We start from the raw sequence: 23,732 nt of genomic DNA, 5'->3' as shown, positions 1-23,732 counted from the left end.
CTGTGCTAAAGTCCCTCCAAAAATTCAGCGAATTTTTGAGCAGATTCCAGACCCACATTTTGTTGCTAGTCTGTCAGTTTTAGTTATCACCCACTCATTTAATCATTTGCCTTTTTTTCGTTTCTCCACATTTTACATTTTCCTCCCACCGGTTTCCTCTGCAGTGTTTCTAGCTTAAGGAGTGGTTCACCTCATCTGTTTTCGTGTAAAATGCTGACACAAAGAAGAAAACTGACTTGATTTTGGACTTTTTTTTTTCATCTGCAGGTGGAAAGCATTTTAAGGATGATGAATTCTGGCTCTGCACCTCCCACCAGCCAAACACACTCGCACACACATACTGATCCCAAATTATGGGCTTGGCAACCCTCCCTCGCCTGCTGTTTTGTTGGTAACCCACATGCAGAATTTCAGCGCCAGCAGAGTGTTGCAGAGGGTCACTGTTTCCCACAGTCCCCCAGGAGTCACAGACTTTCTCCTGATCCTTTGCTGTTGGTCCCCATTCAAAAACAAAATTTTCCACTTATACCAAAAATAGTTGTCTGACTGCTGCCCATGCTTGCCTGGAGCCCCCCTGTTGGTTACGGTAGGCTGAGTACACACAGTGAATCCTAATAGTTAAGATATTCATTTTTGGTTTTTTCCATAACGAAGGAGAACTCGGTGTTTAAGTTAAAGTGTGAAGAAGGACCGAGCGGGTTATTCTTGGGTGTTCTGGAGATTGCTGCATGTTGAGCAAGTGGTCATGTCTCTAAAAGGAGAAGAGTGATGCGGACAAGGGAGGCATTATATGATCTTCAATGCTACTATACAGTATAGCAGTTCCAAAAAGATTTTTGGTTCAGAAACTTTAGTTGAGTTTATTTAATAGTATAATTCAAAGTTAGGCATCACCATGATGTGTGGTTGTTTCTTTAACAGTTTACAGTCTAAGTCACTGTTGGTGGTAACCCTATCCTAACCTTACATGTTAGAGGAAGATAAACTTTTTTGGAAAAAATGTCAATGGTTTTTTATGTTTGTCAGTTGGAATTATTATTTTCTTTGTTCCTCAAGTATGAAGACATTAGAGAAGGGTGTATGGAGAATGGTCCAAACAATAGAAAATCTGTATGCACCATTGGCAGTTCCCTTGTTGAAGATCTCTGATCAGAGAAGATCTTCTCTGATCTCTATTCATGCCAGAGATCAGAGAAGAAACAGCAGACGACCACATCGGGTGCTTAAACCTGGTAAAAACAAGAAAATGAGGCAACAATTAGCACAGGCTTAAACTGGACAATAAAAGATTGGAAGCGTGTTGACTGGTCTGATGAGTCTCAGTTTCTGCTCTGACATTTGCATGATAGAGTGCACACTTGAACATGACAATGAGTTCACTGTACTCGGCCTCCACAGGCGGATCTCAATCTAATAGAGCACCTTTGGGATGTGGTGCAATAGGAGATTTACCTCACGGATTTGCAACCTACAACTCTGCAGCAACTGAGTGATGCTGTCATGTCAATATAGACCTGAATCTCTGATTAATGTTTCCAATGTCTTATAGAATCTATGCTGCAAAGAATTAAGACAGTTCTGGTACTTACAAGATGTACCTAATAAAATAACTGGTGAGTGTATTTAGCATTTAACACAATCTCAGCAACACTTTTGTTTAATATAGAAGGAATTACTTTTCATTGGGTGTCTGTGTATATAATTAGAAGCATTGTTCATATATTCAATATCTCTGGATTTCGTCAAATACTCTGACTAAATGAAAACTTGGACAAACACGAGTTCTGTTGCTCTTGATGTTGCATTTTGTGGTCTGACAGCACAGTGCAGGCAATTGAAATTTATACCTTGTGTGATGTCACAAGAGGTCATCCAAACCCTGCAGTATGTTTGTGCAGCTACCTGGTTTTGGAGTGGGGGAGTCAGTAAACAGGTAAAATGCTACAAATAGAATCTATAGCCACTTAAGAATATAGTCTTGAGGGAGGACAGCCTGCTCCCAGGTCTGCGTCAGCACTGACCTTTTTACTGTTTGCTAAAGGGATTTGATTTCACCTCTACTTCTCTAGGTTTTACCTTTTTTTTCAACATTCACACACGAGCCATCTGAGGATAAAATGGCAGTTTTGTCCAGGAAGGAGAATCTGTGCTGGTTCAGGCATAGGCATAGCAATATCACACACAAATGATATGAAGGAAAAAATGGGGTTTTGTAGATACAAAATTTGCATCTCACCTCATTAAACAAGCAGGACTTATCTTAAATAACTGTATATCATTTTCTACAGCTCTGTTCAGATTCAGGTGCTCTTTGCGCCATCCTCCTGTGAACCAAAGCATATGTGCAGCTAGTCCACCACTGGCTGCTTGCAAATTATAAATATCATTCCCTGTGACTTGGACACTGAGTTGCCATCTCTTTGCACTTCACTGTCAGCGCTGCAGGTTCAAGGCCTCATGAACCTGCAGCACCCTCTGCTGGCATTATATGGTGTGACCTTAGTACTTATCATTTGATGACTAACAATGGCACCAACTCAATTAAATTTTATTTATATAGCAACAAATAAAAATAACGTTGACTCAAGGCAACTGTTGTTGTAAAGGCTTTATATTCTAAGGTAAAAACCCTACAATAATACAAACAAAATCCCAACAATCAGATGAACCCCTGTGAGAAAGTGCTTTGGCAACAGTGGGAAGGTATTGCATTAGGCCCATTAATTATGGGCCTATTGCACCATAACTTATGGAGGATTCACTATCAAGTGATTCAGCCCTAACTACAAGCTTTATCAAAAAGGAAAGTTTTAAGCCTAATCTTAATAACAGAGATAGTGCCTGCTCCTGAATCCAAACTGGGAGCTGGCTCCACAGAAAAGGGGCCTGAAAGCTGAAGGCTCTGCCTCCCATTCTACTTTTAAATACCCAAGGAACCACAAGTAAACCAGCGATCTGAAAGCGATGTGCTTATTGTCACGGTAAGGTACGTGGTCTTTGAGATAAGATAGGGACTGATTATTCTTTTTTTTTTTCTTTTTTTTTTTCTTTTTTTTTTTTCTCGCCTGTCCCATTTGGTTCTTTAGCCATCAGAATTGTTGTCTGAAGACCAACAAGGATACCCAATGGATTTACTTTGCCAAATGGATCATCGTGGCATTGCCGTATTGGTCCATTTGGTCGATCTTTGTTTTTATTATTTATTATATTTTATTTTCAGATGTTACAGACGGGACAGACATGAGTGAGAGATAGGAAAGGGAGAAAGAAAGAGGAAGGAAAGGAAAAACAGAAGGGGAGAGGGACAGTGAGAAAGGGGGGGGAGAAAAAAAATAAAAATCTCCTGGATCACCTGTTGAGAGAAGAATAGAAAACAAGCAAAAAAAGACAAAAAAAAACAAAACAAAGCAACATACTAAACACAACACCATCGCATTAATCTAGCTAAGTGTAAACAGCAGTAAATACTAAATATTCAATGTTGTTGTGCAGCACGCAGGACAGATGTGCTTCGAAGTAGCAGCCAAGAAAGGTGTAATTTGGGTCTACAAGCAGTGAACACCTGTGTGCATACCTGTGTGGATCAGCGCGCTTGTATTCCAAAGGTTTCTCCATGTAACGATCTGCTAGGGAGTGTGAGGGGGCCACAGCCCCGTCCTCCAGGGTGTGAAGCAGGTATGGAGGAGATCAAAACTCCAGACATCCAGAGGCCCCCAGAACACAAGAGACCATGGAAGACCAACAGAGGGGCAGCCGCGCCACTGTTCCAGTAAGAGCTGAGGAGAGTCCCAGATGAGGGTTCACTCAGCAGCCGCGGAGCAGAAGCCAGGGGGAGTTGCAGTGACGCGCCCGTGAGCTCCGCCGGCCGCCAGCTGTGCCTGAGTGACCGAGCCCCAGGCCGAGAGGCCGGGGGCACCCCACCCCCGAAGGGGCCCGAGCGAGCCCCAGGCTCCAGGCCCCGATAAGCGGCCGCCAAGGAGTGAGCCAGTGTGTACCTGGACGCCCACCCCCAGACACAAAGAACCACCAACGCACCGACACCTGAGGGAGTCCGCCACCGGCAGGGGAAGTGGTGGTGGGTGGAGATAGGCCTCCAAACCTTGGAGGGCCTGAGGTGTCCCCAGAGAGGTGGCGTCTGATACCCAACCTGACATATAGACACAGACATACAGGCACACACAGACACAAACATCCATTCCCACCCTCATGCTCTCATATGCACTCACTCCACACTCAACCAACGTGGAGACAGACATAAAGAGACGCTGTACACACAATCACACTCCCCAAGCGTACTCTACAAACCGGGTCTAGGTACCCTTGCCCCTGGAGGGGGGAACTGCACCCAGACCCAGGTGGTGTTACCCTTTTCCCTGCGGTGGGGAGAGGCAGACCACCCCGACTCCGTAGCAGCAGGGAGGCCCCACACTCCAGACCGCAGTCGGACGGCCAACTCCACCTAGCCCTCCCGCTCCAGCAGGCCGCAGAGAATGGGGGTGGGAGAAGACTCCAAACCTCCCTCCACCGGCTCATTGTAGTGTTGATGCATAATGTGTTCTAAGGTGCAATTAAAACCCAGGAGGGCATGGAGCTACCTGCCAAGGAGCAGCAGGTAAGCGCATAGTCCCTCCTGATAGCCCTCAATGTCTAAGTGTATTTAAAATTGAGAGGTGGGCAACGACGCCAGGGGTGAGGTGTACACCCTGATGGTAATTTGGACTCCGTGATTGTGCCCACCCCCAAGATCCTATATGTATGTGTAATGAGAGTGTGAATAATGTGAATGTCTAAGTTGTGGGATAAAATTGAGGCAGAGGCAGCCAGAAGGGGACAGAGGGGGGGGTAGCCTCCTCTGCACCCTGGTGACATACCCCTACTCCAAGGCCCTGCATGTGTGGGTGGACTGATTATTCAAGATCTTGTATGTGATAAGAAGGATTTTAAATGCAATACCAGTAAGAGTAAGCATGTGGTTAGAAACTATATTTCTAAGATTATTAGGGCCAAGTACAATAACCTCAGTTTTATATGAATTAAGTAGGAAATTAGAGGTTATCCAGGTCTTTGTATCTTGAAGGCATTTCTGTAGTTTAAGTGTGTTTGTTATCTGGCCTCATGGATAGAGAAAGCTGGGTATCATCTGCATAGCAGTCAAAAAATACACGCTATGCCTTCTAAGTGATACTGCCTGGGGAAAGCATGACTTTGGACGATGAGGTCAATTTGATTCATATTATCATTAAAATGAAAATCGTCATGACCAGTGACAAATAGCCATGAGTACCATGGGTGGTCACAGCATTATAAGATGAAAAGATGTACTCTCAGGCCCCCTCTTCGATTCTGAGATGGTGCTCCCCTTTCACCTTTTTGAATCCACAGGAGTGGATTTCAAAACATAATTTTATTTAATTTTGTTCCTTATTGATGTTACTGTGTTGATTTACATTTTTATTACTTTATTTTGACATATATTATGCTCACTGGCAATCCAACTACAACATTTAGTGGGTTAATTGACTGTGTGCACGTTAGCATATGCTACTTCCGGTGCGGAAACTCCTGTGGGGAGCTTTGTTTCCGGTGTCCTATTCGCGCCTGGTTTACGGTCCAAAACAAGTTTAGCAAATGAATGAATCAAGCGGCGATTTACATTTCTATAGATGTCTCGGGCATTTACCCAATATATCTGTAAATGATGTTCATCGACTTGTTGATATTTTTTCCTGCGCCTCAGAGCAAAAGAGAAAAGGGATTCAAATGTTATATTTCTCAGCTGTCCCTCGTTTATCGCGGGTGTTATGTTCTAAAAATAACCAGGATAGGTGAAATCAAGTAGCCGATTTTATTTTTTGACGGTGCAAAACGTTTGGTGGACATCGTGGACATAAAGCACTGCACTTCAGAGTCACATTGCTAGCGATGGATGCAGCGATTCTGTACTGTACAGGAGAGACATCACGGAGGAGATCGTCTGCAGCGATCAGGACGCAGGACACAATGTGACGTAAAATAAAAAAGTGCAAACTTGCACTAAAAAATCTGCGAAACAGCGAGGTGAAAGGTGAACCGCGTCATAGCGAGGGACCGCTGTAATTTTGAAGGCAAGTCACAACATATCCTTCGTACATACTAATGTATAGAAACCGTTACCAGCAATCATTCATTTTTTGTGTGGCTTTTTTCACGGTTTGTTAACATGCTGTGTAGGTGTGTACTTGACTAGCTGATCTCGACATTATGGGGGAAACATCTGGTTTGACTATTCTTCACCTGTAGTTTGAATGCTGAACATTTGCCTGTTTAAATCATGAGACCAGTCTCTATACAGAGATGTGCTTCTGAATGTGGACGATGTGTCTTCTGCTGCAGTGATGCAGTTCTGCTTGTGTTGAGTGATGTAAACAACTGATCGATCTAAACGCTTTAAACATCAAAACTGATCATTAGATTTTTTTTTTATGACACAACAGTGGTGAGTGTTCCCACCTTCTGCTCTTTGTAACTTAACGCAATCTTTCCGTTTTCGAGTTTTGGACATGATTTTGGAGGATATCTTCGCAGTAGCGATTGACCGCAAAGTAAAGCTATCGGAAATGTACAACCCTACATCCGGTCTCAAACCAGGAAGTTAGCATTTTCTCGTGCACAGGGTCTTGTCACTACCCGATCCGTACCGGAAACCCGATCGGTACCCCGGGTAGCGACAGGTCTATTATAATTCCCATTAGTGGACCTCGCGCAGGCACTGGGTAGGGCAGCTTGGGGGTCCTTAGATCTTGTTGGCACACGCGCGTGGCGCGAGCGGCTTCCAGAGTGAATCCGCGCTGAACGGAAGTGCTTGTGTTTCTGTGTCTGCAGGTGAGCACAGGTAATGTAAGCAGAGTGAAGCTGTACAAGAAGTGTGTTCGAGAGATGTTGTTATGAACATAAATACAGCGTGAATGTTGGCGTGTGCAGTTTAAATCTCGTACATGAACTTGTGCGAAACTGTGTTTCACCTCTCAAATTGTCAATAAGGGGATCAGAGTAATCCCCAGCAGCCTGCTACATTATAAGTTGTGTAAACATACATAGGGGTGCACAATATTGTCAGTGTGAACAATACTGAGTATCTGGTTATTTTGTCAGCACAAGTTCTGAAATAACATAAGGAGCTGGTTACAGTGGTCCTGTATCATATTCATCGTATTCAGTGCACACCTCTGAGTTGAAGTGCTTGTGTTTCTGTGTTTGCAGAACAAAAGACAAGTAACGGAAAACTATTAGAACAACATGCTTTCTTGACATGATGTTCTTCTGCTTCCCTGGCTGCTGTGTCTGTGGCGATGTTGTTCACTTTGTGTTGTTGTAGCGTCCTCATGATACTCAGTTTGTGCTCCAATAGATTATGAGAGACAAACATAAAATCCTGATCTGTGGCACTTACTGGTTAACCCTACACATCGACTTCTGAATTCATTATTGACGGGAATTTTACAGCCTAAGAGATCTAGCTCACGGCCCACTGTTAGTCAGCGGTGCTAGTTTTGTACTTTGTGCAAATGTGTTGTTGTCAGCCAAGACTGAAGAAGTCGCTTGGATAAGTTACAAAATATTTCTTGCACTGAAAACGTCACATACAGATGAACAGAATCAACTTTCTGAGATGATTTGTCTAATTAATCTATTACGTGATTCTAATGGATTCATTAGAAATGTTACATAAAGGCATTTGTGTAGTTAATGTCCAGATTAATAATGCTATGTAGTGGATGAGGTCCAGGATTGGCAATGTAATATTAAAAAAATTAACAAATAGCACAAAAATGATACCATCCTCCTGGAGAGCAAAGAGCAAAACTTGAACTACCAAAATAATACAGAAAACAGCAGCAGTAAAGCTGCTTGTTCATACTGTCTTGCATTTCAGGGTGTAAATGGCATTTTTCCATGTGTCTCGGGTTTATGTTAGAGTAACTCAACAATGTGTTAAACTTTAAATACAAGTGGTATAAAATACATTAGATGAATACAGACATGTATAATTTCAGACCATAGTATATTTTACTATAGTTTTAAACCTCAAAAGCCAAAATGGCATTCTCAAGTAAGACATGTAGTTTAGCTTCCCTTTAAACACCTAACAGACGTGCTGCAAAATATACTGACTGACACAGACACTTTCAAAAACAGACACTTGTATAGTTTCTCAGTACTCAGACTTCACAGTACTGACACAAAGATATGATGTAACAGGTAGTTTATAGTTGAGTAAGACAGGCCCTGCCAGCCTTTTAAAGAGAAAGATGGGTAATAAAATAATTGTTCCCACAAACTAAACACAATGCATGTTTACTTGTGGCCGTTGTTATTCAAAGCTCACTCCTTTCCGCCTGTGACTGTCCATTGTAATCGTGGAACTCGCAACAGACAGGAAATACAGAGAAATAAAGAGGAAAGTCACTCTTCAAGATTTCCAAGGTGTTTCCTTTGCTGTTACAATGTGTGCGGACGTCAGAGAGCAAGAATATTCTGAATCGCTGTTCTTCCTCATTACCCATCATGCAATGTGGGAAAAGGAACACTCCTCTTGTTTACCTGGAAAAACACAGAGACGACAACTATTAGCCGAAGGGAGAGGAACAAACGAAAGCAGAAAGAAACAGACTTAGGTTTGTCCTGCTAAGCATGACTCGGGTGTTCCGCTTCGTGTGGATGAGTCAGATCCTTTTTATATGTACTTCTGGATATTGCTTCCCTGCCGTCTTGCATTTCTAAGGTGTGTGCGAGAGAAGTGGGACGTCAGAGTGGGAGGGGCTGCAGGGCTTCCTCTGTGTGGACTAACTGTTCATATGGTAAACAGAGGGTCACGTGGGCCAACAGTGCTGAAGCAGTTAGGAGAAAAGGGAGGGAAAGAAACAAGGAGAGGGCGTAACTTGATACACAGGAGGACTTTGGCCTGCTTCATGTGCAGGAGGCGGTACTTTCACCCTGAGTCTAGAGGACATTGGATTACACACCAAAAAGAAGGGAAACAAAAGATCTGAGTGCCATGTTGTGGTTAAAGTGAAGTTTGGCCTGCCTCATCGGGTTCAGTCCTTTTATTTAGATTTATCTGGACACTTTTTAAAATCTGTTCTCTGTGGGAAAAGCCAGTGTCTTCCTAGTTTGTAATCTCTTCATAGTTTCTTCCGGGTAAAAGAAGAATCAAGATGCCCACCTTCACTGTGGTGCCAGTGGAGGATGTGGAAGATGGCAGCAACAGTGGAGCTGCAGCTGGAGGGAACAGACCTATCAGCTTGGGCAAAATCTTTTCAGAGGAGCAAGAGGCTGACAGTTCAGAGGATCCTTTTTCAGGTAGGTGTAAACAGTTCTTTGCTGATGTGCTCATACACAAGCCTGCTTTTTGGGGGTTTTGTGGTTGCTATCCCAGCATGCACTGCGGGAAGTATAGGTGTGCAATTTTGATAAACTGCATGCGTCATTGTGAGATTAAATATGACATTGGAAGCGCGCTGACACAAACAGATGCATGTTTTGACAGGCACATGCTTAACACATATAGACACCCACAAGGAAAAATGCAAAGTCAGAGATGAACTAGCTATAACTTGCACTTGGATGAGTCGGGCAGGAAGGGGGGCCTTGGTGTTGGTATGTATGCCTTAGCAGCCCTGAATGATGGTTAAGGCTCCTTGCCTCATTGCATGTGTTTCTGTATGTCAGTTCTGGAACAAAGCAACTAAATATACAGTAAACTAAACTAACCTCAAACAGCAGGGAAGTTGTGTAAAAGAGGCCTAACTGTTTTACAGTGACAAAGTACAAAGTCTATATCCTTACATGACATATTATTATACCATTTAAAATTACTGCCTGTTTTTCTTTCACCTTTATAACACTTAGTTTAACCATTTTTCTTTGTGCACATGTTGTACCTCTTTACATCCATCAGTTTCCCAGTCAACCACTTTGGGGGTTGGGTCAGGTTGTTTGTGCTACACGTTCCAGATACCTTGAAGTCGTATTTCGAAGCTTGGGAGCAACACGACTTCAAATAGTAGTCTTTGTTTAATATTCAGCAGTGGGATTGTATGCAACAGCTGAAACATTTGGTTGTTTTCTCATTTTACTGCAAAAATCTACATTCTTATGCTGTACTGTCTGAAATCTATCAAACTCCTCTTGTGCATTTCTGGCTACTTTTTTGCCACAGTTTTTAAATGGATCAGTAAGAGAATTTTATAAGGAGCAAATCCTCAATATAAAGACTTGTAAATGTTAGAAAATTACTGGATGTAGGTTGCAGAAACAGAACAGACACGGGGCAATGCTCGAAGAAGCGGAGAAGCTTGAAGGCTTTGTTTTCTGGAAAGACAAAAAATTGCTTCAAGATTTTTAAGTGATAAAGAAAGTCATAATGTCAGCTGATATCTTTATTGTAATCTAGGTGTGCTTGTTCTTTTTATTACTTTAGACTCAAAAGTCTGCAGAAATGGCTTCGAATGAAATCCAATTACAAGACACTGCCTTGTTTAAATATTTTGATGAAGTAACTCTACTGCACAAGTGTCATGTTTATGAACAGGCATACTTTCCATTTAGGGAAAATTCCTGCAATAAATGTAGGTTTGTCTTTAGCTAAGGCATTTCTGGTCATTTTGCTTTGAACTCTGGTTGTCTTGCTTCTCTCGGAACTTCTTTTATGCCTCCTCTTTTGCTCATCTTTCATATGTGGGCCTTTTTTTTTATCTGTTTTTTGTTTTCTGACTTTGATCAGTTAGATTTCACAGTGAGCCCGAGTCACCCATGGTCATCATTCTGGACCCACCAGTTAGGACATGTTCCCCCAAAGCATTTGTGAGATTAGAGGCAGATTTGAAGTATCAGTAAAACAAGCATAACAGGTTAGGTTTTTTTATATTCTAACCCTCACTATAATAATGTTAAAAAGAGAGCAGACCCTCTTTAAACTCTAAGGTTTTACATATGAGTACCACATTAAAAATTAGCTTGCTTCTTATTAGGTCTTAAAATGAGGTAAATACAGTCTTAGAAGAACTACAAACCATGACACGTTACTTTGTTATTTATTTGACAGAAATTAAGTGTACATGGTTATCTGTTTCAGAAAGAGAGTCAACGGTTAAACTTAAGAGCTCACAGACTGATCCAACATGCTTACTGGCAGGTTTTCTTCAACAAACCCAGTTTCTTTCCTTTTCCTCTCCTGTGATCCCAGTTTGGTGTTTTTAATGTTTAACATGTGCATTTTTGTGCTTAATCCACCATCAGTTTAAGGACAAAGACAGTGACTAAATGCATTTATTTTCAGCGATCAGTCATATGTTGCACTCAGTCTTGTTGATGGACATTGTTTGTCACAATTTGGATAGCGCTAAATAAAATTACTCTCTTTTTAATCTAAATGTTAGACTCCACATTGACGCACATGATTTGTAGAACCAAATCACATAACGTTGGGGTGACTGTAGCTCAGGAGGTAGCCCAGGTTGGAATGTTGATGGTTTGATCCCTGGCTGCTCCAGGCATGACAAATATCCTTGGGCAAGATACTAACCCCAAGTTGCTCTCTGAATGTGAATGTTAGCTAGAAAGCATTTACACAGAAAAAAAGTGCTTGTATGAACGGGTGAATGAGGCCAGTTGTGTAAAGCGCTTGTGGTCAGAGTAGAGAAGCACTATATAAGAACCAGTCCATTTACTATAACTGAAAACTTGGTAAAGAACCAATTTTTAATTTCTTGAATCTTTGAAAAACACCAAAGGTAACACGATTGGAAGGAGATGGAGCAAAGTGATTACCAAAGAACTATTGGCTGTGGAGCTGACATGTCTTGGCATGATAAGTATCATATTCTTAAGAAACAATTTGAGGTATGCAGAATATGGATGGTATTTAAAAGCCATGCTGTTAAGAAATAGAAAAAGGACCTGAGAGCTGTATCTGGCATTTCAGTTGATCTTTCTACAGAAGCTTCGTCAAAAATGGTCTCAGTGGACGGCTGCCTCCTAAGAACTCATTTTTAAGACGGGGATAAAAGACTGAAGTATGCCAAATTATAGAAGAACTAATGTGAGAAGGAGTGGCAACAGGTCTCATGAAGAGATGAATCCAAATTTGACATTTTTGGTTCAAGTTATTGTCAATACAGAAGAGGTCAGGAGAGAGGTCCAACATCCTTACAGCCATCTGTAAAACACGTTGGAGGCTCTGTCATGGTTTTGGGCCACATTTCAGCTGGTGGTGTTGGGACTCAAACACCACTACCTTGCATGAGCATGTATGTGTCCACCATCCGCATGTTTTTTTTCTGAACATAGGTTACTGCCTTTCTTTCTTTCTGTTAGGAGTTTGCGTAAATGCATCGCTACATTTGGGCGCACTCTGAGGAGGGTGCATTTGCTCGCAGATGAAAGAGTGTGCTGTAGGGCTGAACGATTATGGAAAATAATCTAATTGCGATTTTTTTGCCCCAATATTGCGATTGCGATGCGATATGCGATTATTTTTTAAGGTCTTTGTCTTCTGTATTATTAAACAAAGACAAGCAATACATCATATAGTATGGCCAATACTATATTACATTAATTTTAAACTGTTCTTTCCTGGAAGACAGACCTCTGTTATGATGACATGAGGTGATGCATGAATTGATGACTGACATTTTTATTTAACTTCTTCAATCACAACAGTATATTTGAACATACACAATAGTTTATTTTTAGCTTACAAACATCTGAGCATAAAGTGCTGACAAGGAACCCTGGTGTAAACATTAAAATGAAAGTCAGTGCAATGTGCAGATTGCAGAAATATACATAAAAAAAATCAGTGGCTTTACCACACTCAGTTTTTCGACATCTGTGAACTACTAGACAGTCATTCAATTAAAAAATAATATTAAATAAATAAAACTAATAAATAAAAAATACACACATCTTACTGATCTCTGCAGTCAGTAACATTACACATAAAATGCAAACATAATAGCAATTGTATAAACACACACACAAACACGCCTTTAAAGTTTAAAGGCGTGAAATTGGACGGTCTAGTTCTGATTAGCGTCACCGCTGTCTCGGTGGAGTTTAATAAACTCGGCCGTCTGCTTCTTGCTATCTAAAATATAACCAGACACTGGTGTAAATTCTCGACTGTCTCATACTTCTGTTTAATAAGTTTTCTGTTTGACGTTTAGTCAGCTGTGTGAAAACCAAGGAGGAACCCACCCGGGGGATTAATAAAGTTTTATTTTATCTAATCTAATAACTTTAATCTCAGCCAAACCGATTTACTCACGAACAAACAAAACACTGAAAAAACCCAACAATAACATTTTTAGGTTGTCTAAGTGACGTATATATTACGTTTAACCCGAGCAGCGAAACTCCGCGGTGATCTGAAAATGATGTGCCGGGAGTTGTGCCGTTCTCGGCCGCATCAGTAACCCTCGAGCTCCCGGCTAGCTGTCGAGCTGGTGGGTAGCAGACGCCTCTGAAAACGTCGAAGCACTTTTGCAAATATGGGATATCTTGATAAACCGAGCAGATATTTGATGTTTACACAACTACTTTCTCGCCTGAAAATATGTTAAAAGTTTATTTTGTGACCCAGAAAGATTAGTATGAGTAATTTTAAAACTTAGTAGCGGCCGCCATTGTTGGAAACTGGAGTTTGGCTGGGCCGCGCTATGAATTCTGGGATATGGTAGTAATTTGGACAGCCTTCGGCGCGTCGCTGTGACGTAATCGGTCTACAAATGCGGCCTCAGGAGGATGCAGCCCATGAATTTGGACATGTCCAGAGTATAATCGCAGCCTTTGCGGTTAGAAAATTGCACTTGATCATGTCGCGATATTATCGCAAATGCGATATATCGTTCAGCCCTAGTGTGCTGTTAAAACGGCGCTATTATTATCATTTTTTTTCTGTTTACTGCTTCTATTAATTCCATCATTATTAACTTACTCATGGCCAAGTAAATCAAAAAATCGCCCTTGTAAAAATGATCGACAATAGGCTCAGCCTATCGTCGATAGTCGATATATTCGCCCAACGCTAACTGACGACGTTTCAGTATGACAGTGATTCCAATGCAGTAAAAACATACCTGCATAGAAAAACACACAATGGAATCAGTCATGGATTGGCTTCCCCAGAGCCCAGACCTCAACGTTATTAAAGCAGTGTGGGATCATCTGACCAGAAAATTGAACAAAAAGCAGACAAATCCAAAGAAGAGCTTTGGAATATCTTTCAGGAAACCTGGAGAATTATTCCTGAAGACTACTTAAAGAATACCAGGAAAACCGTGGAAGACTCAAGGGGCTGATACCAAATATTGACTTTCAAGCTTTTTAGAATTGTACAGACTCAGCTTTAGCTTTATATATGGTGTTGTCATATGTGTTTGCAAAATGAATAGTTTTAATAAATTGGTGCTGGTAGGGCTGTGCGATATGACCAAAATCTCATGTCCCGATATTAAGACATCTATCGTCTGATAACGATATAAATCACAAAAATGTAACATTTTCTGTAAATTCTGTGAATCTCGAGCAGCTCGACCTGAAGTGTTTCCAGCTGTGTGTCGTGTAGCTGGAGTCGAGTTTTTTAACCGATGCATGAAACGATACATTTTGTGACATAAGTTGTAACGGCCGCCGTTTTCTTTGTGAGTATTTATTACACGGCGTGCTGCGGGGAAAAGCCTGTTCTAACGTTTGAGTCTAAGGTTTATTTTTAGCACCTGGCGGCTCTTTTTAATTCTCATCCGTAATTAATCTGCTCTTTCACATGATTCAGTTTATTTTGAAAAGTCTCAACAGGATCTTGAGCTTTATTGTGAAAGGTTTATGTGGAACAAGCGGACACGCCGTGGTTTTACCGTCGTTGTTGCTAACGACAACGCATACAAAACAAAGGCTTGTCTGTCAGTAGTGTGGTTATATTAACTTTAGGAAATGAATATAGCCACTACAGTGACCATCAAAACCATGAAACAATATTGCCGTAAACAGTTTATTTTGCGACACCACGAAATAAACGACAGCGTAAAATGAAACGACAGACGTTTTTATATCCGATAGATATCGTTATATCGAACAGCCCTAGGTGCTGGTGTGTGCATATGTATATATAATACAGAGTGACGTGATATAAAAGTAGTAATTTTACACATTTACATAGTTTTTGTTCTTCATATAATTAAACTTAGTTTTAATTTATTCATTCTTTATTTTTATATTCTATTTAATTTTTCCTATTTGAGTGAGCTTCATTCTTTTTGTGTGTGTGGGTGATTTGTTGTTGTTGTTGTTGTTGTTTTACCTCATTTAATGACTTTGGGGGTGTTTTGGGGGTAGTGGTTTATTTTCAGTGCTTTTGCTCTTTTAAGATTACATTATGTCAACATATAGGATAAGGAAATTATTTAAAATTGCTTGGAGCCCACAGGGGGGGATGAACAGGAAATCCTCCCCTGAAAACCTGTATCTCTTACTGATGCTAATGAGGGAAAAATAAAAAGGTTTCCAAACAATGTAGACCCTCTGTTATCTGTGTATCAAGGTCCAACAGATCCTTTAGAGTGGTGACCCTATAACAACTCATAATGTAATGTAAAAACATTTTACTACAACTTTACTCCTTACAATATGTCCTTTCTGGAGAAGACAAAAGTCACAGATTGCTCTGCATTCGGACAGACGAGCACACACGTACGCACCGATTTATGCATAGTGCTGAACAGACAAGATGCAATCTGTATAAACAACTCATCATTTTCCAAAGAAGTATCCGGTGTCATGTGTACAGTGTCCTGTTTCATATTGTCCCTCTTTTTCCTTGTCAAGTTTTAGCACGTAGTTTTGACACATGTTGAGATTATTTGTTTGCTTCTGAATGAACCTCACTGATGAAACTCAAAAAGCAGGGCATCTCTATGAAAACGAATACAGAGAAGAAGACTGGAGTAGTAAATGATAACCGGTCATGTTGTCCTAGAGACACACCCAAACTACTTGCCAAGCAGTAGACAAATCGGAGTGTGTTGATCGCTACTGTAAAGCAGAAATTTCACTTTTAATTCAATTAAGTTTTATTTTATTTACAGCACAACAAATCACATTAACAGCTGCTTCAAGGCGCTTTTTATTATAAAGTGAAGTAAGGTTGTGAGGTTTGCGTTGCATTTTTTTTCCAAGTTTCCTGCATCTCAGAGAATCTATAGGAAATGTTTCCAGGCAAGTTGGCATCTTCCATACAAATTACAGCCAACAGCGGCAATCCACTAGAAACCAATGCAATCACAAGGAGGTATTTAGTACACACCTTCATTGCATGCAGTTTCACCCAGACAGCAACCTTGAGCAACCACTCACCAATTGTTGGAATATACACCAACTGGTTGGGTCACTGCCTGGTTTCTAGGCTTATGTGACTGATACCTTAGATAGAAAGAAGAATACCACAGTCAGGATCTACAGACTCTAGATTTAAATATAAATCTAGGGCTTTGTTAGCTGAACAGTTTCCTCCCTTAGAGCTATGCCAAGCAAATTGGTTGATCACATTCACACAGACCACCTAACTGGTGAGTTGGTGTACCAACCTTTGCAGCTGATCCTGTCACACATTCTTGAAACTATTATTTAAGAAGTTTAATATTGTATTTAAACATTTGCCTAACAAGGGAATTAAAATTACATGCCAAAACTGGTTTTAACATCCTTGTTTACAGTGAATTGGAAATGGAGATTTTCACCCATGGTTTATCCACTGTTGCTCTTTACACCTTAGATACTCCTCGTCCAGCAAATTTCCTAAACTCAGCATTAAATGTCTTCATAGCATTTGTCTGTTTCATTTCGAGGTGGTTCTCATGTCCTTCTTCTTTCTCCAACGCAAAGGACATAAATCGTCATGTGTAGCTCTGTTTTCCATATGTTAGCCCTTTGGGGTTGGAGAACTGCCAAAAGCAGCTGCCACCCTGTTTCCTGTTTAAAGGATGTCTATTTTGGGTCAAACTGTTACTAGCTAAATTGTACAGGGAGCGTTCACAGGGCATGGGTTTGTGTTTTTGTTTGCTTGTCATTCTAACCAAGGGGCTCTCAAATCACATGCCACAGATAACCTGGTGGGCTGGTCCTGCAGGTGTGCTCCGAGATGTCATTTATAATACCTGTTTGTTTGTTTTGTTTTTTTAAATGATTTTAAAAAAAAGTCTCGTTTTGAGTTTTGTACTTGTTTCCCAAGAATCATGTGAGTTGTCCACGCTAAGCAACACATGCATGTAACATATGTTTCCGTAAAGAAAAAAATATTTGTGCCAAATGTTAGATTGCAAAAATATTTTTTATATATATATTTTTATGGTCACCTTAGCAAACACATCATTTTTTGCAGCTTTATGAAATTTCCCCTTGTGGGACTAATAAAGGTATATCAAATCAAATCAGATTAACTGACACTTAATAACAACTTACATGTGCCAAATGGATTTTAGTGTGTTTTAGTAATTTAAATGGATTAAACATTTATTGAACATAGACAAAGTCTATGTGGCATTTTGTACATATTGAAATGGAGACCTCTGCTGGTTAACATGATTACTGCATCAAACTGTCAGAGTCCTTTACGCTCACTCAACGAACTTTCAGAGGACATTTAGAACTCAGCCCATTTTAGAAGTCTTTTGATTTTTACCTGATAATATGATGATTTGCAAATTGTCTGACATGACTATATGATGACAGACCATGTTCCCCATCAAACAGTTCTGACAAGATCTATACAGAAAATGAATGCAATCTGACTTTGTTTTCCTAAGTAAACTATTAGAAAAATTAAACACTGGCACATGAGGTTTAGATAATATAAAATTGGGTACTGTACACCAACAGATGTGGCTTGAAATTAACGTTGCTTTATGCAGCTATGTACAGCAGTCTCTTTCAAATGCTTGTTTCATAGATGGGGTGCCCTGGGACACCATTGGAGGAAAAACTCAATTTTAGCAGGGCAGCCATCGGCCACGACTGCTTATGTAGTGAGGGGAAAGAGAAAAAAGTAGCTCATAAGGACACTTGACAGTGACACACACATAGGACTCCAAGCTAACCCATTTGTGCTGTTGATCAACACTATATCATGTTTGGTGGATTTTACCATGTAATTCAGCTAAGAAATAGTCGATTCTATATAGACCTTGAAGTGTAGTGTGTGTGCTTGTGTATCTTTCTAGATTTCACACATCACATTTTTATCTAAAACTTGCACCGCTGGTGAAACAGCTATTTCACCAGTGGTTCTGTTGAAAAGTATTCACATATGGAGTTTTGATATATCTAATCCCATTAAGAAGCTTTGAATTTGCCCAGGATGTCATTTTACTATGACTGTGTTTTTAATGACTTCTGAGGTTACATTGGCCCGCCACAACCTCTACGACATCTTGTGGAACAAATTGCTATCACATGAAAGTATAGCCCGGCTCTAATTCAACCTTACTTGATATCTCTTTGGCAGAATACAAAAGCATTTTAGACATTAAGTCACAGCTTCATATTCTTTTGATAACTCTATTTCACTTTGCAATATTCAAAACCAATTTACATGTGCTGGTTCTTATACAGCAGGGGTGCCCAATCCCGGTCCTCGAGAGCTACCGTCCTGCAGCTTTTAGATGCATCCTTGTTCCCACACACCTGAATCAAATGAATGGCTTGTTATCAGGCCTTTGCCAAACATGATGGTATGCTGAAGAGGTAATCAAACCATTTGATTCAGGTGTGTGGGAACAAGGATGCATCTAAAAGCTGCAGGACGGTAGCTCTCGAGGACCGGGATTGGGCACCCCTGTTATACAGTATAGCACATTCTTACACTTGAGGACTCATAGCATTGTACAACTTGCCTCATTCACCCAAGCACTTTTTTCTACGTATCTAACGTTCACACTCCAATGGATGCATCAGAGACTTGGGGTTAGTAGCTTTCCCAAGGATAATTGGGATTGAAACACTAACCGTCCAATTAGTAAATGATCTGCTCTACCTCCAGAGTTATAGCCACCCTAATTCAGACACAAGGATTTGCAAAAACTAAATTTTAATGATCAGTAACATTGAATCAAAGGTTAGTGAATATGATTACAGTTAGAGTTTGCTGATATAGTTTTGATAGCTTTAGGGCATGAATAAGCACGCATACATACCACAGAGTAACACATATTTGAGAGTTGAAAGCAGATGAAAGACGGGCAAGAGTGAAAGTGAAAAAACCTCTACATTTACAAGTAAAACAGACTAGAGTTTGTATATGCAAAAAGATTTTTTATAAAATTGCATGTCTGGATGTTTTATGGACTGATTAGGAAATGATGCTGATATTTTGCTCTATGACAGCTGGGATAGTCTACAGCCTGAATTTGTCCAACTCAAGGCCCGGTGTCCTGCAGGTTTTAGATGTTTCCTTGATCCAACACAGCTGATTTAAATGACTAGAATACCTCCTCAACATGTCTTGAAGTTCTCCAGAGGCTTGGTAATAGACTAATCACTTGATTCAGGTGTGTTGACCCAGGGTGAGATCTAAAACCTGCAGGGCACCAGCTCTTGAGGCCTGGAGTTCCCCACCCTTGAGTTAAGAGAGTGGAAGGGTGGATGTATAATTAAAAAAGATGCAGAAAGAAAAAGGCTGAAAAGAAAAAGGAGCAACTAATGACCCAAAGCAAACAACCTTATGTGCAGCAGCAAACATGGCATTTCCTCTGTTCTGGTTTGGTCACTAAAACTGTTTGAATGCTTACACACACAATTCATCACTCTTTGGACAACACCTAACAACAGTTGGGACAATCAAGAGCTTCTGGAATGTCTTTCTGGATCTGTGTTTATGAGCAACCTCATCCTACGATACGCCATTGGATTTAAACAGCTGTTAATGGCAGGCTTACAGTACATAATCACTATCTCATTGTTGTTTTCCGATGATATCCTGCCTCTTAGTGGGTAGTCCCAGCTTAGAAGAAGCAATCTGAGCAAAGCTGTTGCCCCGACTCTATAACCCTCGGTATATAACCCTTTTGTAATCTTATTTTAAAAGCCAGAGAGGCTTGCTGTACAGGGAGTGCAGAATTATTAGGCAAGTTGTATTTTTGAGGAATAATTTTATTATTGAACAACAACCATGTTCTCAATGAACCCAAAAAACTCATTAATATCAAAGCTGAATGTTTTTGGAAGTAGTTTTTAGTTTGTTTTTAGTTTTAGCTATTTTAGGGGGATATCTGTGTGTGCAGGTGACTATTACTGTGCAGAATTATTAGGCAACTTAACAAAAAACAAATATATACCCATTTCAAATATTTATTTTTACCAGTGAAACCAATATAACATCTCCACATTCACAAATATACATTTCTGACATTCAAAAACAAAACAAAAACAAATCAGTGACCAATATAGCCACCTTTCTTTGCAAGGACACTCAAAAGCCTGCCATCCATGGATTCTGTCAGTGTTTTGATCTGTTCACCATCAACATTGCGTGCAGCAGCAACCACAGCCTCCCAGACACTGTTCAGAGAGGTGTACTGTTTTCCCTCCTTGTAAATCTCACATTTGATGATGGACCACAGGTTCTCAATGGGGTTCAGATCAGGTGAACAAGGTGGCCATGTCATTAGTTTCTCTTCTTTTATACCCTTTCTTGCCAGCCACGCTGTGGAGTACTTGGACGCGTGTGATGGAGCATTGTCCTGCATGGAAATCATGTTTTTCTTGAAGGATGCAGACTTCTTCCTGTACCACTGCTTGAAGAAGGTGTCTTCCAGAAACTGGCAGTAGGACTGGGAGTTGAGCTTGACTCCATCCTCAACCCGAAAAGGCCCCACAAGCTCATCTTTGATGATACCAGCCCAAACCAGTACTCCACCTCCACCTTGCTGGCGTCTGAGTGGGACTGGAGCTCTCTGCCCTTTACCAATCCAGCCACGGGCCCATCCATCTGGCCCATCAAGACTCACTCTCATTTCATCAGTCCATAAAACCTTAGAAAAACCAGTCTTGAGATATTTCTTGGCCCAGTCTTGACGTTTCAGCTTGTGTGTCTTGTTCAGTGGTGGTCGTCTTTCAGCCTTTCTTACCTTGGCCATGTCTCTGAGTATTGCACACCTTGTGCTTTTGGGCACTCCAGTGATGTTGCAGCTCTGAAATATGGCCAAACTGGTGGCAAGTGGCATCTTGGCAGCTGCACGCTTGACTTTTCTCAGTTCATGGGCAGTTATTTTGCGCCTTGGTTTTTCCACACGCTTCTTGCGACCCTGTTGACTATTTTGAATGAAACGCTTGATTGTTCGATGATCACGCTTCAGAAGCTTTGCAATTTTGAGACTGCTGCATCCCTCTGCAAGATATCTCACTATTTTTGACTTTTCTGAGCCTGTCAAGTCCTTCTTTTGACCCATTTTGCCAAAGGAAAGGACGTTGCCTAATAATTATGCACACCTGATATAGGGTGTTGATGTCATTAGACCACACCCCTTCTCATTACAGAGATGCACATCACCTAATATGCTTAATTGGTAGTAGGCTTTCCAGCCTATACAGCTTGGAGTAAGACAACATGCATGAAGAGGATGATGTGGACAAAATACTCATTTGCCTAATAATTCTGCACTCCCTGTATATTTTTATATTTTTGTTGCATGAATGTTGAAAAAGCAGCTTTCATACCAATATTCTTTCTCACTCAATACCACATGCGAAATTTTCTTACAATCTTCACTATGTCATGTGCATCTACGGTACACCATCCTCATTAATTTATCTTCAACAATCACTAAATCCATGCAAGGCCCTGGGCTCTTCAAGGCGACAGTGTAGCCTACAACACTGTGATGTGAGTGTGATAATATGCCATATCTAACAGTCATAGACCACTGCATGACAACCAGGGGCAAAAGAAGCCAGTCTGAACAGGCCAGTCATAATGTTAATCTAAGCCACTGTGTCTTTAAGTGGCGTACAAAAGCTGTTAGCAAAACTATAAGCCTAAAGTGTGGCCAAAGCCTTCATTTGTCTCCAGGGGATCAAACCTTTGACCCCTGATTCTCTATAAATGGTACTGGACACAGTTGTCACAGAGCACAGCTATATCAAATACAGCCTGGACCATGTAATGCAGTCTTGTGCTGTTTTTACAAAGGCAGTGGTTGCAGCTCTGGGCCAGTAGTTTGATGTACAGGTCCAACAAAACCCATACTTAAGAATCCTTGGGACGACATTAAACCACAGTTACTGCCCCTGATGTGTCATCAGTCTTTCGTGGTCAGTAAGAGTAGTAGCTATGCAGGTCATTTGCATTAACTATTAGAGAGACTTTGGACTGCAGACTATCATTGGTTCTGGTAATGTTGCTAACATAATACTGACAGAGATCCATCAGTAGGATCACACCAGCCGTGACACATTTATTTGTGTGCTAACAATAAAAAAAAAAACATGGAATAGTCATGGGGATGAGTATGGGTGATGCTGGCTGCTCACTGGGATTACCATGCTGAGACAAGTAGCCTCCCACTAACACCCATTAATTTCACTAAGAACTGATGACACTCGGTCCAGGCAGACTCGCACCTTTCTGAAGTCTTCTACAACTCTGTCCTTGTTTAAGAGCAACAAGTTATAACATCAACATACAAGAGGCAGTCAGTAAGCTAATTCTGCAGTGACAATTAGTTAAATCCAAATGGAAATACACATCTAATGATTCTGTCAACCTCTTGCCTGTTTATTCATTGGTTCTTTCTTTTTTTCTCCTTTTTTACCTCAAAAGGAGATGACAACCGGAGGGAGTCCTCTGCATTCATCAACCCAGACATGGACACAGAGACCTACTATGAAGGCAAGAATATGGCCTTGTTTGAGGTAAGATGAATTAAAAATGAATGATTTGTCTGTTTTTAATACATATAGTCCAAAACATGCTGCTAACGATTTAAACGGTATGTAAGATATAGTTTTTGTTATTATGTAACATTAATAGAAAACAGACAGGACTGTGTGACCAGATGGTTGCAATTTTTAAATCTTTGCAATAGGAAGAAAGTCAGACTGGGGTCATTGAGTGCTTCTGTTTAGTTTGTCCCAAATCTCTCATAAACAAAATCAATCTGAGATGGTCTCAGTTATCTTAAAGTCTGTTCACTCACTGTCATTCATACATGGAAAGTGTGCTACATACATACACAATAAAGATCTTGGAGTCAATAAAGGGAGTCTGAAGAACATACAATAGGAAATATTTCTTGGTCATGCTTGAAAGGCCTGGATTGGTCTTTATTTTTATATGTTCTCTGTCTGTTTACAGGAAGAAATGGACAGTACGCCCATGGTTTCATCTTTTCTCAACAAACTGGCTAATTACACCAACCTAACCCAGGGTGTTCGTGAGCATGAGGAAGCCGAGGATGGAGTCAGGAGGGCTGCAGTCATGGTACGTGACTCCTGTTTTTGAGCCAGCAGAACTCTTAATGAAAGCATGCATGCTTTGCGCCAACATAATCGTTAGTGTAGTCCTCAACACTCGGAGTGCTTTCTCCTGAAATCTGTTCTGGCGGGATTTTTAGCGTCTGCAATAAAACTTCAGCACCGATTATATCTGTACACAAGAAGGCCTTTCTTTTCGTCTGGAATATCTGCTTATCTTTTTCATCTGCCAT

At 40.7% G+C, this 23,732-nt stretch overlaps 1 protein-coding gene across 1 annotated transcript in view; it reads left to right on the top strand.

Annotated features, from left to right (window-relative positions):
• The first annotated feature begins 7,916 nt into the window (after window positions 1–7,916).
• LOC113010128 (solute carrier family 12 member 7-like) overlaps window positions 7,917–23,732 on the top strand; it is a 41,103-nt gene continuing 25,287 nt past the window's right edge. Inside the window, exons 1-3 of the mRNA XM_026149006.1 lie at window positions 7,917–9,339; window positions 22,847–22,938; window positions 23,381–23,506. Coding sequence (XP_026004791.1) covers window positions 9,195–9,339; window positions 22,847–22,938; window positions 23,381–23,506 — 363 coding nt within the window. The 5' untranslated portion in view covers window positions 7,917–9,194. The remainder of the gene's footprint in view (window positions 9,340–22,846; window positions 22,939–23,380; window positions 23,507–23,732) is intronic.

Source organism: Astatotilapia calliptera, chromosome 18, assembly GCF_900246225.1.
Source record: "Astatotilapia calliptera chromosome 18, fAstCal1.2, whole genome shotgun sequence".
NCBI lineage: Eukaryota > Metazoa > Chordata > Actinopteri > Cichliformes > Cichlidae > Astatotilapia > Astatotilapia calliptera.
Note: the sequence above shows the minus strand (reverse complement) of the source record. Positions and strands in the feature narration are given on the sequence as shown.